The 16,644-nt window shown below is 37.9% G+C and overlaps 1 protein-coding gene across 22 annotated transcripts in view; it reads right to left on the bottom strand.

Moving 5' to 3' along the window:
- ATF7IP (activating transcription factor 7 interacting protein) overlaps positions 1 to 16,644 on the bottom strand; it is an 84,314-nt gene that overhangs the window by 51,069 nt on the left and 16,601 nt on the right. For 4 of the 22 annotated variants that reach the window (XM_033514318.1, XM_019006590.2, XM_019006589.2 and 1 more), the window contains exon 1: positions 15,892 to 16,033. The exons of 8 other annotated variants lie outside the window; for them this stretch is intronic. In XM_033514318.1, coding sequence (XP_033370209.1) covers positions 15,892 to 15,923 — 32 coding nt within the window. In that variant the 5' untranslated portion in view covers positions 15,924 to 16,033. Of the gene's footprint in view, positions 1 to 1,386; positions 1,471 to 4,386; positions 4,607 to 15,370; positions 15,808 to 15,874; positions 16,041 to 16,644 lie in introns of those variants that run through there. 10 more of the 22 variants (XM_015627121.3, XM_019006592.2, XM_015627123.3 and 7 more) reach the window with 7 other exon arrangements.

Raw genomic sequence — 16,644 nt, 5'->3', positions numbered from 1 at the left:
ATATCTTGTACCAGGACAGACCAGTCTTTGAGCATTTCCAGCCATACCCACATACTCCCACAAGGGAGCACAGTGCACGCAAAGAACAGATCTCATGTGAGAGTTTTGTGAAAGAGAAACAAATCAATTGTTAGCAAGTCCAGACAGGCTTGGTCACACCAGTGTTAGCCAGTCAGCCACCATCTGATAAATACTGATTTCTAGTCTTTCAAAGAGACAAGGTGCACCCCTTCAGAGAGCAGCAGAACAAATTACATTAATTTAGTCTTGCACAAATAAAAGTAATCAAGGTACTAGTATTCTAAATGAATGTATTTTGGTAGTCTCCCTTTACAGTTAACATGAAGTGCAGCTATGTTTGTTAAACACCTCCCTTATCTGATACTTGGGTGTTTTCTTTTTTTACTCATGGTGTGACCAAGACCCCAGGAAGAAACCAATGGTCCAGGCAACAAGCCAATAGAGGAGCACATTTTATTTCAAAGAACAGCTTTTGTATGCATCAGCACAAAATTATTCCAGCATGTACAGCTACCTGTGTATGGCTTAAATGCTGTAAATAAGGACATAGGCTTTGGACTGATTTTTTTGGTTTGATTTTATTAAGTCAACGATTTTGACAGACCAACATACACATTGTGCTCATTTGTTTGGTACAAAAAACTTCCTTTTTCGATTTAAGCTTAAGTCATCCATAATTAGTCATGTGAGACATGAACACATCATTAAGCACCTCCCTCCAAATTTCAGAAATTCTTATGATGAAATGTGTGCTAAATGGCACAAAATGTACAGCTATGAGTATGGGAGTGTCTCTCTTCCGAGGCAATAAAAAAGTTCTTCCTTTACACCCTCATTTTTAGTTTTCTTAATCCATAAAGAGACCACTGCTGTAAAGCAATAAAGAATTCTATTAGCTGGTATGGATCAGCCTGTGATCATGTGCTCAGGTAAGCAGCCCATGAGCTGCTTAAAATGATAAGCCAATCAGCAAGGAGCTGCCTGACTCCTGCCTAGTGACAGGCAGCAGACAAAGGGAAGGTCATGAGAAAATTAAGGGGGGGGGAAGGAGAAGCTGCAATCTAAACAATAGTGTGCAATGAATGGGGTTTGCATAACATCATGGGTCTAGAACAGCACCAGCAAAGGGCTCCTGGAGGGCATACAGCACTAGCCAAATGCACCACAACCATAAAACATTTGCCAAAGCACAAGAACTATATGAAGGAAGTAAAATTCACTGATAATGAACATCAGTGCTCGAATGTGCATGCCTTTTTTAAAATGTAGCATAGCCAAATCAAAGAAAGTGAGGCAGCAAATAGTCATGAATATTGTGTTCTAGATGGAGAGTTCCTGGGAATGAAAGTGGTGAATAAAACCTACCTTTTAAGTAGTGGTTCATAAAAAGCAGTTTTCAGTTGAAATCCTCCACAGCAATTTTGATGTAAGTTGTCAGAAATTTAAGAACTATTTTCAAAGAAGAAGAAAAAGTACCACTTGAGACCTATTCTTATAAAAGACGTAATTAAATAATGCACCAATAATTTGGTTTTCTACCACTAATACAAGTCTACTGATCTGGCTGAATGGAATACACAACACCAGCCTAGTGAGCTCCACATATAACTGTGCCTTTGTTTTTAAATGTAATAAACAAAGTAGAAATCACATGATTATCGTATGTGCAAATAATAGCTGTTCTAGCACACCACAGACGATTTGAGTTTTTGTCCCCTTTAGGCTCAAGTTATATGCTAGTGTTAGGAGAAAAATACACCATTTTCTAAGAAAAAAATTACGTCACCATCCTGCCCTATTTCACCTAGTGCACACACATCAGAACAAGGTGAACTGTAATTAAAACCCCCTTTAGCTCATTTGTCCCCGCCACATCCCGAACTGCGGTTCGCAGTGCGGGGAGCAAGAGGCACGTTTCCCTGCGGCAGAGCCCTGCAGTGTCCCGGGCGCTCCCCAGGGGGCGCCCGCGGGGCCCTGCCGGCCGCAAACCGCGCCGCAGCGGGATGGAGTCGCAGAGCCGCCTCCCATTGGCCGAACGGAGCAACCGCGCGGCAGCCAATCAGACGGGAATGCCTTAAATTCCACCCAGCAACAAGCCCCACGCGGCAAACGTCGGGCGCGGCCACGAACGCGGGGGCGCGCGTTAAACGAACAGGGGTTTCCACACGGCGCGAGAGAAATCCGAAGGCTTTCTGTCTGAGACCTGGAGTTGCACAGCAGCGCTGACCCACGAGTGAGGGTGCACAGCCCTGATAAGGAACAGGTGTTTAATGCGCGGGAGCATTTTTAGGCGATCACAGAATTCCTGCGATGTTGAATGCTGAATCAGAAACCGCTGGGTTCAAGAATGGCAGCTGGAAAACCTCCCTTTCTTCAGATGCTATGAAGTGACACTGCTTTTTTAGTATTTTAACAGAAAATTGATGTTTTCTCGTGACTGCAGTATGACTTCTGCCCTGAAAGCAGAGGCCAATCTCCCCCACTTTTGCAAACTGCCATCGGAAATTCAGCAAAGCATTTAAGCCCACGTATATATCAATGACGAAGACAGACACCGACCTATATGGCAAAGCCTTCTTAAACCAGAGTAAAGTAACAGTACAGTTTTAAAGAAATTGCTCTTGTTTATTGTATACATGGTAGTGTCACGTAATAAATTTAAACTATGCTCTTTTCACTGTGGCATCACTAAGTTAAGCACTTGTTTCTCTACCTCAAGAAGATAATACCTCCTCTGACACTGGCTCATGAGCCTGTTTCCCATACTAAATTTTTGAGGTGGTTTTCCCCATGACGTTCTGATGCCTTGTGGAAAAAATGAATGCCTTATGGGACACCAATGACTGACAGGTCTATTTACGTGGCTAAGGTATTTCATCTGCTGGTGGCTTTGCAGAGTTCCTACATGTTCTTTTCCATGTTCTTTTCCATGTTCTTACATGTTTCATAACTTTATGCCTAGATAAGTGCATTCTTTGGAACATGGAAGAATGGAAAACAAGTGCAAAGTCTTTCCTAGACAACTTTTACAGGCAACTCAAGTCCCTTAGAAGCACCCACTATTTAGCACATGGAGCTTAAGCTGACGTTTCAAGATGATTTTATCTTTTTCTGTATCCTGAATTTTAACAGCTACTCAGATTATTAAACTAGTAAAACTGCATACTGGAATTCAGCCAGAGCAACAAGGCTGTGATAATGTGTTTTCTTACTTCCCACAAGTGTTAGAGATTTCAGTTTTTATCAACAATTCAAAACATCAGCTTTGAATTCAGCTGTGACATCTCCAAACACTAAACAAATCCTGCTGTTTTAAACTTCTGCTGTTAAACTGTTTTAATATTCAGCTCTCTAACAAAAAGATTTTTTTTAGCACACACTAAAATACTAAGGATGTTTGGTGAAGTTTTTTTGTCATTTAAAAAAAAGGATTTACTGAATGTGAAGTTGAATTTCTGCATTTAAAGATAAATTTGATGAATATTATTATACACAGTCTCAGGGTTAGATTACAGTTCCATCTCTGGCATAGTATAAACAGCCTGAATTTCCTTACAGTTACCACTGAATACGAGTAGAACCTAATAATTCCACAGATGTCGCCATAACTGCTAAAATACATCTACAGCTAAAAACGTACCAACTTCTGATATTATAAACTTAAAACCTGAACAACCTGAATTAATTGTTCATGCACATGCAGATAAAAAATATGACACACTCTGGAAAAAGAAGAATCTTAGAAAAAAGCAAGATGTTCTGATCATGCTTCAGCTTTTCTAAGCATTATACAGTATTTTTTCCTTTTATAAGGAAATTATTTATAAATTTTAAATGTATAATTTTAAGCAATTCAGCAGGCTACAACTTCGACATGGTATCACTAAGATATACACATTTGTATCCCTTGTCTTCTGTTAGATAAAATGCAGAACAACACTACTGTAATGAAAAAAACTAACGTATTTACCCTGAACAGTCTATTGCCTAAACTAGTTTCCGTATCACATATGCAACTAGCTGTGGAGGTGTAACCTCAGCTTTCCAAGTGGCAGCTCAGTGACATCAGAATTCAGAGGTGAGCTACCTGATGCTGACAGTGGTCCCAATAGTCACTTCTCAAATGCTAGAAGAAGTGAAAAGAAAACTTGGAACAAAAGAGGCGATGCTGCATTGAAATGTTACTAAGTCTTTGCCCCACATATAAGCATATTTTATGAGGTTTTTCTGCAAATATTTGAGTTTTCTCAGTAACAAAAAAGCAAGTTCAAAACGGAACTAAACCAGCAGCTAGTAAATTGGGTGTTGGAAGGATCATCAGTGTCTTCCCCGGGAAGACACTGTTTCTCACCAAGGGCAGCACACCTGCTGCCTCGACCGCACCAGACCTTCCCCCACACAGGCGAAGCACATGGGATAGAAGAGGCACGTCGCCAGGGCGCGAGGAAATCAGCTCTTCCATAAAATCATCCAGCTGAAGCCTGGTGGGGACTCTGAGATGTTCGGGGCAGGGAGGCTGTTTCCCGTTTTCCTCATGAAAGGATGAATTTTCTTTCAGCGTCTGAGTCAGGCCAAGACAGCACCTCGGCAGCCATCTTGTTCTCTCATCGGCTCCCTACCCGATGGCGGAGACTGCCTGAGATTTGCATATCCGCTCGGGATTGGCTGCCGCAGAGCTGCTTTGCATAAACCAAATCTGCCTGGCAACAGGCTAAAAATAGCCAAGGCTGCAGCTGGGAGCGGCACCGCAGCAGGGCGGGAGCGCCGGCTCGACCACCGCCAGGGGCCAAGGCACGCGCAGCCATGCTAGCGTGACCTTGCGTGCTGGCACGGCGCACCCAACTCCCTCAGGGTTTCGGTGAGGCTTTTTAAATGACAAAATAAATTCTGAGGTTATTCCCCCTTCAAATCAAAACATGTACTGTTATAATCTGCACACTATCTTCTTTCTCACTTTCGTTTCTAAGCAAGCTGGAACAGAAACCATCTTTCTTACTATAATACCCCCATGTCGGTTTGGTGAGGTGGCAATGGGGTAATCCACAACACCTGCAACAAATGCAACCTAATCCTTACTAGATGTGGAGTGTTACACAAAGTTCTTGGCTCCTGAGTTACTCCGTGTTAATCATAACTCACTGCAGACACACCTGTACCATTCCCTCCACTCGAAACTAAACACTGTGGGATTTGGAAGGGCAAGCAGGATGAACTAAGAAAAGTAACTGTAAATAGAGAAGGAATCTTAAGAATAAAATTTAGATTCAAAATCAGGTCAGTAAAGCACAAAAACTTAAAGATACTATGTACATACATGTTCTATGATAGAAACTCCAGCAGTAATCTATATGTACGGAATTTTATGACTTCAACCTACAAAACGGCAATCATTTACGTAAGTTTCATTTTCAGCAGTACTGAACTGATAGCATAAACCCTTCTGACTGCAGCAGAAGCAACTGAAGAGGTTTCCACACCTTTCTATTCAGCACATCCGCCCCCAGGTTTCTGTTTCATGGAACTGGTTAAATGCAGGTGAAAGCCGACACTTGAAGATGAATGAAGCACACAGTGCATGCAGGACATGTACAGCTGTCTAACCTAGCTCTCTGGCAGCCTGAAACGTGCCCTCTGATACGTAAGGTACACATAAGCCTGCTAGAATGAAAAAAGGGTCTTTTCTTTAAGACTGTCAAAATTAAATAAGGAGAGCAGGAAAAAAAGTGGCCTAAGCAGGTCTTTGGTCACAGTGACCACTGAAGACATTTGGTATCTTCTGAATGACTCAACAAAACAGAATCACAAAAATTGAACAGAAATCTCAACAGGAAGTAAGTGAAGTAAGACAAAACAGTGCTTTTAAAAAAGCTTTAAAATAAAATTAGGGGGAAACCCCCACCATCACCAAATAAACCAAAACACACGGAATTTCTCATGAAAAAACTTTATTACCCATACCTAGTGTTAGGACTGTTTGTCGCAAGCATTCTTTAAGGAAAGGCAGCTTACTACATGTATATTAATTAGCTATTCCTAATGCATTTTACTAGCAATGGTGTCTCTACCATAAGACATTTTTTCATTTATGAGAGGCTAAACGTTTTCCAAAAGAAATTAATGTTGCAAAATGATAGGAACTAGAAAAGAAAATGTCAACCTAATATTCTATTCATTACTAGATACAGAAGAAGGGAAAAAAAAAAGGCACATTTTTAGTACTGGTAACACATTGTATTAATATGCTAAGGAGCCTAGATAATGCAGGTAGTTCATGTTTTTACAACGATAAACAATCACTTTCTAATAAAGTTCTATGGCAGTCAATTTCTTACTCTACAAAGCATGCAACAACCAGAGTAAGACTTACTCTAGTAAAAGTCTATAATGACAGATGAAATTCTCTTGGGTCAATGGATGGAAAATTATTTTTATGTATTTGCTCTTAGGCAAAGATTTGTCACATTGCACACTTTTAAGGACTTGTAACAAAAATTACCCGATGCGTCATCCAAATAGTCCTTTACATGTTTCATAATCTAATACGTAAGCAACTATTGCATGGATGATTCTTTAACTTCGTCATGTCTAGAGCAAGCTCTAGAGACCATATTGCCAGATTTAATTCTTCGCTAAGCTACCCAAGGAACAGGAAGCAGGAAGTAAACAAACCTACAATTTCTTTATGAAGTTCTAATCATGGAAATAAATGATAAGAAAAAAAGAACTAGTCTTGAAAGGGCCTTTAATGATGACAAGTAGCCTGAAAGAGTACCAATTCTTACTGTATTCTTCCTTTCTAGAACCTTTGACACACCCACCTACTCACCATACTTGCTACAGAGACAGCAGATGTATGATCTCGCTGTAATGCCATTTACCTGACTTGTTAGGAGACCAAATGCAATATCCTAGATTTAATTGTTACCATATAAGAGACTCTTTTCTCATTACTATCTTGTTGCCACACTTCCAAATTCAATACCAGTAGAAATCAATTTTGAAATGATGCCATACTAGTTTTAAGTGGCACAATTGCATTGATCTATACCAGCAGCACCTTAAGCAACAAAGCACAGTATGTTCATTTCTGAAGTGCTTACACCTAATGCTAATAATTCTTGTCAACTCACATACTCTGAAGAACAAAGATACTTAAACAAAAACATAGGAAGATGAGAGTAATGTCCTGAAAGAGTAATTACACAGTTGATGGGAAAATCCTTTTTTATATCAGGTTTATACCAATGTTTGGCTGAAATCAGTTGGTAGAAGCAGGAAAACACAGGACTTGTGTGTCAATGTAAGACAGATGCTTTTTTATTTTTCTTTTTTAACAGGGATAACATGATTCACTGATACAACCTTCCCAAGGATGTAGCGAAATCTCCATCACTAAGAGTTTTCAAGATGCAGTTGGACTGGATGCCAGATAATGGATGCCCATCTAGGCTCGCTTTCCCAAGAAAGACCAGACCACATGATCTTTTAAGGTCATCTCCAATCAAAGATTTTCTATGAACTGAGCTGTACAACTGATTTAATTACCAGAAGATCAGTATTAGCTATCAGATATTAAAACCCCCTCTAAAATGGGACTTTTAAAGGTGGTCAGATGACTACTCCCACCAGTCTTCTGAAGGACTGTTACATCTTCAGCAAGAAAGCAGTTATTGCACAGTTGAGAAGGCACCTTACAAGATAAGCAGTCTTCTAATAAGCTAAATCATTAAAAAAAAACACAACAAAAAAACCCCTCCCTTTTTGACTGTATTATATAAATAGACACATTTTATATACTTAATGCATTTTGTATTTATATAGATACATATGGCTGAGGAAAACATCATCAGATGGCTTACAGTAAGAAGTCTAAAATGGCAATTAGGTTGTGAACCTGAGGATCCAATTTTATTTGCATAGGGTTTTAAATTCAATTATTGTGTATGGAAGCTAAAAAAATATATGGAAACAGTAGATCATTAGGCTGAAATAAGCATAAATGAACTTATCCATAAGGCAATTTTCTCCCAGAAAAACAAATTAATCTTGTTTGCTATCTCTGGTCAGATACGCAAGAAAGAATTCTTTGGTCAACCAATAGAATTAGTGGTTCATTTTGCATACTTTAATTCATTTTTTTGACTGGTTAGTCTTCTGACATGGCTATATAAAATATTCATTCAGTAAATATTGCTGCTAAAAATATAGAGAAATATATTTAAAGACACTGCAAAGAGTATCAAGTTTGACAAGCTCCTACAAAGTACTTTTCAATTTCTATTTATGAATATCCATAATGACAACATAGACAAACAGGATGTCAAATAAAAACTCCTATGAATGTTTTTGTTTTTAGGGCAAGGTACACTACAAAGCACAGGAGTCTGATTCTAGCAGGGAAAGGTTATTTTGGAAGTCCAGGCTAGGGGACATCAAGCAATGGACCAAGCCTTTAGTGCCTATCAAAAACATACTGCTTTTTTTGGGTGGGTTTTTTAATTCTAAGAACTGCTATGAAAAAAATCAGGATAAACTTCAAGTGCAGGGCAATACAACACATGTTTTGCATAAACTCCTCGCACCAACAAAACTTGAATAAAATGAACACTCTTAAAATTCCCACAAATTTAAACTGCATTTTCATACATACATTTCAGCTATCACAACCCATCTTCTACCTGCAAAATTTCACTTCAAAAGAATGTTCAAAACAGCTCACAACAATTACGAAGTTAGATTTCAAAATACGGTGCAACGAGGAATAGTATCAAAATCAGTTTATATTATTCAGATACAATGAAATACTTTTTTCTCCTCATTCCGCAACTGCAGCCCGTGCATGACTAATTCAGTATAATCCCGCATTAATTGTGAAGACAAATTAAGGAACAGGAAAACTAGAGTTTATTGCTACTATAATATAAAATCAAAGACCAAAATATTTTGTGGGAAGTCTTGTTTAACACTAGAAAAACACCAATTCGAAAAATAAGTTTTACTGCCAGGTTTTCATTTCCCATCCCTGACAAAGGCAGTTTAAAGGTTCACTAAAATGAGGAATAAATCTGTATAAAATTTCACAAAGAAAAGTAATTTCTTTAGCAATCCTACTTCAGACAGACTCACTTTACAGCAGCAGTGTTGCTGTAAACATTCATTGTATTCATCTGTGGCTACCATAGACTACCACAGTTGCTAAGCAACATCTTAATTTCATCTCAATTTTGATATCTGCCATTTTGACATATTCACTGGAACTTTACTTATTTTTTAAATAACTTCATCTCATTCCATTCCTTTCACAACTGTTTTATGAAGTGCAATCAAATAGATTTTTCAGAGGGGGAAAAGGAGACGAGGGGGAAGCTTCCTTTTCCCTATACTTTAAGTATCTATGTGTAGATAAAATATCTTATAATATTTGCATGTGACAAGAAACAGTCACCATAGTGCTACAGAAACCCCACAGACATTCAGCAATCATCTTGCCTTTCTTTGATTTCTGGTTTCTTCACCTAAATTAAGCAAGGACAGGAAGTAGAGAATTTCATGTTAACAGAAATATTTAAAAAAAAATCATACCATAGAGGAATTAGCATATTATCTAGATTTATTCTACAGTGGAATAAAATACTACTCTGATACATGAGATTGAACCCTGTCAGTTAAAGAAATTACATGAGCCCATACATGCTCTCCTTCTATTTTACAAAAAAAGGGCCAATATAAATGACCTTCAGTGCCTCTACCAATACACAAACATCAAGCAGCAGATTTCACGGTGTCTGGAAAACAAAAAGGACTGCAAAAAACCACATAGTCAACATATTTCTGTTGATAATATTGGTATGAGGTTACTGCTCTTTGAGAGACTGCCCACACTGAGTGTCATCTAATCCAGAGTGGTTTCCTATGTAACAAGACAGCATCCAATGCTCTGGGGACAACTACTCTGTGCGCTTTGTATACAGTAATAATATTCAAAAGAGGCAATAAGCTTTTCAGAACTCTGGCATAAGAAGCACCACCACTGCTATGCAGTACCATCTTAAATAGTTTAGTCAATATCCATACACAAAGCCCCATGCTCTCCTGTCCTTATTAAGAAGCACTTAAGCATTAAGAAATACTCTTCAATGTCTTCTTAAAACGGTTCTGTTACGTTTACTAAATATTGCGAGATCTCCCTTTCGATTAAGTAAGGATTGAGGAAGAAAGAGGAGGATAAAATGCTAATAATTAGGTGTAGACTTGTGTGATGAGAACTGTAAATAGCTACGTTTTTATGAAATACTAAGTAATTGAAATCATGCATGCACTTCAGGCAACAGTTCTTCAAATCATTACCTTAAAATGATCAGGGAAAATAGCAAGTGCTTCATTACGCATTTCAAATTACAGAAATTAATTACAAAGAAGTCTCAAAGATCTAGAGTAAAAAACCAATTATCTAAAAGCAATCCAGCTATCAGACTTTCTCATATTGCAATATGAATCTTAATAAAAGGGAGTCTGTTAGCAAGTGCTGTATAACTTTAGCTGCTAAATACTACATATTTTTTGTGTTGTGGGATGACCAAATGTCAATAGCCACATCCATAGCAAAATCCTAGTACAAGGAATGTAAACTATTGTCTTGAATTACAGCTTGTTCTTAATATTGCAAAGGAATATGGACTTCTAAACATAAGAAACTGAAATTAAAATCTGTTTGAAGGCATCTCTTTTCCATAACGATGGAAGAATATATCTTTGTTTCCTTGGTTTCTTAGTCTAAGATCCTTGAAAAAGAAAGCAGGGAAAAGATATGCGAAGTGTTCTCTTGACCACAGCAGCCAGCAAGTTCTCATGCTAGGTTTCTTAGAGGATAAAAAAGCAAAATAAAGACTGAAGAGATGTTCCATCTAATCAATAAAGACCTTTGTCTTTTAGATTAAGAAGCTACAGGTCTCAAAGGAGATCAGCTTACGCTTCCCAAAGTATTTCTGATGTCTGTTTACTAATGATCCCAATGAAGCTTGCCATTATCCAGGATGCATAAGTAATTCTGGAAGACTTTTCTGGCTTTAAACTTCACATCTAGGATGTCAGGTTTTAATTTTTTCTCCTGATGAATTCTTTTAAAAGCTACCATAAGCCCCAGTTTGCAGTTATTCATCACCATCAACTCTTCATGGTTGCTGGCAGTGGATGTGTGGACAGAAGTCAGCCAGCAATGTTGTGTTCATGCTGAGTAGTGGTATCATACACACTGACTTGGTGAACGAATAAAGTGCACCTAGACATATGATCCATTTAGGACACCAGAAAAAGCGAGTCTAGAGCTACCTCCAAAGCCAGTGTTGCATTCCTAAGTGGAAAGGAGGGAAGCGAACAAAAGCAGAACACATTTCTTCCAGTTATGAGGTCATTGTTTTGCTTGCTCATGCAAATTTCCAAAAATAAAGAAAACAACATTACAAATTCATGAAGCATTGATAGTCTGCACAGAACATCAAACTATCATTCACAGTATTATGTAATACCAAAAAAAGGAGCTGCAAGTTTACCTCTACTGACACATTATTTGGCAATGATTTTGCCAGAACAGTGCGTAAAAAATTTCTGAGCCTGGTCCCAAGAAACAGTGGCCAGGCTGTAGTGATACTGTCCAATGCATTCATGAGTTGGTAGTACTTGGTATGCAAAAGAATTATTCAGTGAAGGGCTCGAAGAAGTTCTACAAAAAACATCCTTAATTTTACTGGTTTTTGAGGGGGGAAAAGCAGCCGATGAAGTAACAGTCTAGAAATAACATTTCAGAAACACAAAGAATTACATGAAGAATTTATACAACTATTTTAGACTGTTTGCCTTCCCAAATTTCATTAAAAAATCATATGGAGAAAAATGCATCTGCACAGTCACTCAGGGCAACCATTTACAAGAAACTTCTTTTTTCTTGCCTAAAGGTTTCCCAAATGTGACCCAGAGTTAGATGCCAGAAGCAGACGGTAGGAATTACATTTAAAAATGCCTCCATTGATAAAATGTATGAAAGCCACAAACGAAAGCATCTTTAATTTTGACCATTTAAGTTTTGCTATAATCCAACGTCCAGAAAGGTTCTGTCCAGAAACCTTTAACATCAAAAGGAACACTTGTCCACAGTCTGTCTCTTGCCTGGTAAGCCAAATTACTTACTTCGTGGAAAGGAGAGGCTGCAGTTTCACCTCCAAAAGATCAAAGGCTAGATTTCTCTTTGAATGAGTTAAGAATCATCATCCCTTCTTCATGTGTTGGCACATAGCATAGCTGACCTGTTCCCTGATAATTTTTCGTACTAACTACAGACTCTCCAGATGAATTTGTGTGCGTGACCACCTCTCCCAGGTCTGCATTTGTAACCATAAAATTTTATTTTATTTACATACCCCCAAGGTGAATATGGCCAGGTCATAATTTTTATGCTTTTTGCCAGGACCCCTCTTGAACTTTTCAACATTGTAAAAAACCAATATAGACAACAGGACTGCAACCTGTATTGATGCATAATTCACATCATCAGCATTTAGTACCATCCAAGAACATAACTTTTTATAAAGCATAAGACTTCCTTACTCTTTCTCTGTATGCTTAAGAATTTCCGTCCCTCTGCATTACCTGTCTATTTTGGGCTTTAGCTATCTATTTTGTCTGTGTGATATCCCCACTTACTTCCAGGACAGAGTGTCCTGTCAAGCAAATATATTTTATGATGGATGGTCTATATATGTATACATTTGTGTGCAAGGGTAACACATCTATTTTAATAGATCTAATAAATGGTGTTTGAGTCTCACTAAGTAAATGATCCTGATGACACTGTAAGAGTCAACCATTCCATCCTCTGCAAGTTAACAAAAAATAACTATTTTACAATATTAACCATAAACTTTACTTGGATCATGATTGCTACCCTCTCCCCTTCAAAAGCTATAAAAATCAATTTAATGTTTTATTGATATGGGGTTTGGGGAGGGGAAGTTGTTATTTAAGGAGTATCAAGGAGTTAACTCTATCAATGAATAACTTTATTACAGCTACTGGGTATTTACACCAAGGAATTTTGTTCTAAAGCAAATTGTATTATAATATCCTTTTTATAATTTTTCCATTTCAGCAATTCAGTATTTTAGCAATTAAATCACTTCTGTGTTAATTGAAAGAATATTCTTTCCCAATTACTGACACATTGTTAATCCTCCATTGGTTTTCTCCAAACCTTTTTAAAAAGTCTTCAGGGTCTGCAGCAATTCCAATTTCATATTGAGTTACTGGGATGGACATCTCAGAAAACTATTCTCAGCCAATTCTTTTAAAACTCCTGGATGCAGAATACAAAGACCGCTTAATAACCTTAGTTAAGAGATATCTATAATGGAATTTTTAGTAACTTCTTTGTAACCTCAAGGCTTCAAAAACTTGAGTTACCTACATGACCTTATAATCTCACTTTTATCTAAAATAACTCCAAAATATTTACTGTGATGTACCTTTTTTTCTTTCACTATGATTCTGTTATCATATCACCTACATTACTGTTAGAATTCTCAATTCTTAACAAATCTCACATTTGTTATAGTTTGCTTTTCCAATCAAGGTTTTCCTCTCAAGAACATTTTATTTTAATCAGTTTTCTACATTTTTCATGCCCTACTCAATGCCATTTCTCCTCTACCATCCTTACACTCACACTTCACAGAAAGGAGGGAAGGGCCCTAAACAGCTTCCTTCATACAGGAATGAAAGCAAAACTGGTTCTAACAGAATTTAATATTTACAGAAAACTTTACAGTTGTTAAAGGTGATTTTTAATGTAATTTATTTGGGGAAATTTACCATACACCTGTGTTTGCACTCTCTCACACACATGCCCATTTTTGTACTTTTTGTAGTCTGGACATGCATATAAGCAGACTTCTAAAGGACAAGCAAAATTCTGTCCCATATCAAATCTTAAGTTAGCACTAAAAAGTTACTGAATGTTTCAAAGCATATAAACTAACTACAAGCTACAATTCATTTGGCCCATATTGCAGTCATGCAGCATTTTTCTCTGCCTTATGAATGCAAATATTTACCTTTCTCTATTACCGTTAAATTCCATCCTCCACGATATCAACCAGTTACAGTTGTCCTTCCTAGCATATTTACTCTATGGGTCTTAATTCCCAGGCCTCCCAGAATGCCTCCAATACTTTCAGTATCTACCACTGCCATTTTAACCTGTAATAATTTATCCGCTTACTTAGTCCTTCTACCTCTTTACTTTAATTCTCTCCAATTAATCTGATTTTTCCTTCAGCCAAAACAGGCCTACTTCCAGTTCCACATCCCTATCTTGAGCTGATGTCTGCCTTTAAGAGGCCATGTTTTGTTGGCTTGTTCATGCATCTCCAATTATCTCTTTTCTCTAGGTCAGTGACCATCCTTTCAAATAATTTTCCTCTAACATCTCTCCTTTCCAGTCTTCCACGCTGTCACTACTTTGACTTGTACAACAGGAACACAAATATATTTCTGCAGAACTAGCACATCTGCCCCATGCAGCAATTTCATGTACTACATGTATAACCATGATAGAGCATATTATATTATTAGCAGTACTTAAATTCTGTTAAGATCTAAGGCAAGGTTATTGTCTTCTTGGGGGGGGAGATCATAAAAACACCATATTCTGATCTAGTTTCCTTCTTACAAAACCAGCTTTTTAAAATGCACATATAGGCATTTAAGAAAGTATATATACTAAAAAATACACAGACAACAGTTCAATGTTTAATTGCTTTAACAGCTTTGTAATCTCAACAAGAAGAAAATTCAAACTACAACCAGGATAGCAAAGATCCTTCATAGCACCATGAAGCCAAAACACAGTTGGTGGATTCAACTTTGTCAACTCTGCACCCTTTCCAGGGTAAGCTCTCACTATTGCTAAGCCTCCATGTGCATCAACTGATGTCACTATAAAGACAAAAATAACACACTAGCAAAACAGTAGAGGTTTGAATCAAACTAAAGCAGTAACATTACCAACGAAAACTACATACTTGAATTTCGAATATTCTTTAACTACTTAGTTTTACTAAGGTAAACTGTCTACAGTAATTTGTAGGTAACAATCCCCCTAAAACCAGCAGCCCAAATATAATTACAACAGAACAAATGACTTTTGGGTTTCCCAGAAAATGCCACTTACATTCAATTTTAATTTAATTCCTGGCATTGTGCCAAAGTGGGGGGGGGGGGGGAAGGTGGAGACTTAAATGAAAAATTAACTTCAAAGTCCTCTAGAACAAGAATGCAGAAAATGAATTGATTCTCTTACCTGGTGAGAAGATGGCACGTGCAAAATGAGCTTCCTCCTCTGAGTAAGCCACTGATGTGCAGCTCATTTGCATAAGTATTATGAGCTACAACTAGACTTCCAGGTCGGCCATCTTGATACTAAGATCTTGTCTTGTTTACATAGCAGCATGAGTACTGGTATTTAGCCAGCCTGAGCTATGCTGTTATACCTCTCAGCTAGTAGCCTACATCTGTTCCTTAAAGACTGCTGGAATTCCTACTTTTCCACATACTAACTGAATGTGTCAGAGTGCCCCTGCAACTCACTGAACATGCCTCCAAGGAAACTGTTGCAACTGCAACTGCCTCCACTTGTACTCTTTGTACTGCCTTCTGTGCTGCCAACTATCAGTGCTGCAGCAACTATGTGCAGTGAAGTACCTCCCACATACCACACAGTAGTACCAACAAGCATAGATTTATTACAGCACAACACACTGAAAAAGCCCCCCAAGAAAGCTGAAATTTCAGTATTTTCACTTACTAGCAATCTAGTAATACCTAGATTCCTTTGTACATCTTTTCACATTCATCACTGCTGCTTTTTCTGTCCAGAATCCAGAGTGCTCCTGCAGCCCGTGTGAAGGAGAAGTCCATGACACATGTTAGCTGCTGCCGACGCAGAGCCAGACTGCAGTTACAGCTAGCTGGCGCCAGTAAAAATTTACATAAAGGGGCCTGATAAGGCTAAATTGCAGCAGGATATTGCTGAGCAAAGCCTTGCCCCTCCCCATGGGTTCTAGAATATACCTTTCTAGATCTTTGCTTACTAATAATCCAGATCCGTGTCAAAAGTCAAATGCTGCTCTCATTGGTCAGATAAACGAAAATTGACAGTAGTGTCTGCAAAATAAAGTTCACCTTGCAGCCTGTTTCAAGTAGGATGCTATACACACTGTTCATAGTCATCGTTTAGTAAAAATACTAACACCAGAAAAATTGCACTATGCTCAGCAACCAGATATTCTTAACCTAGTATTGCCAGTATTTTGCATATTTCCAACAAGAAATAAGTATTAGTTCCAAGTAAGACAAATTCACTTTTAACCTAATACTGACAAGTAACATGTCTGACCATTTAATTTGTTGTGCCTATTTCACATTTAACTTTTCTTAATTAGGGAGGTGTAGGAGGGGAAAAAAAACAAACAAACCTCTCAACCAGAACTACCTTTTCAAGTACCTCTAAAGTACAGTGACAGGTAGCGGCAGAAGCTTGGATTTCAGCCTCACTTTGACTTTTAATACCTAATT

This window comes from Parus major, chromosome 1A (assembly GCF_001522545.3).
Source record: "Parus major isolate Abel chromosome 1A, Parus_major1.1, whole genome shotgun sequence".
Lineage (NCBI taxonomy): Eukaryota > Metazoa > Chordata > Aves > Passeriformes > Paridae > Parus > Parus major.
The sequence above is the reverse complement of the archived record's forward strand: the minus strand, read 5'-3'. Positions and strand labels throughout refer to the sequence as shown.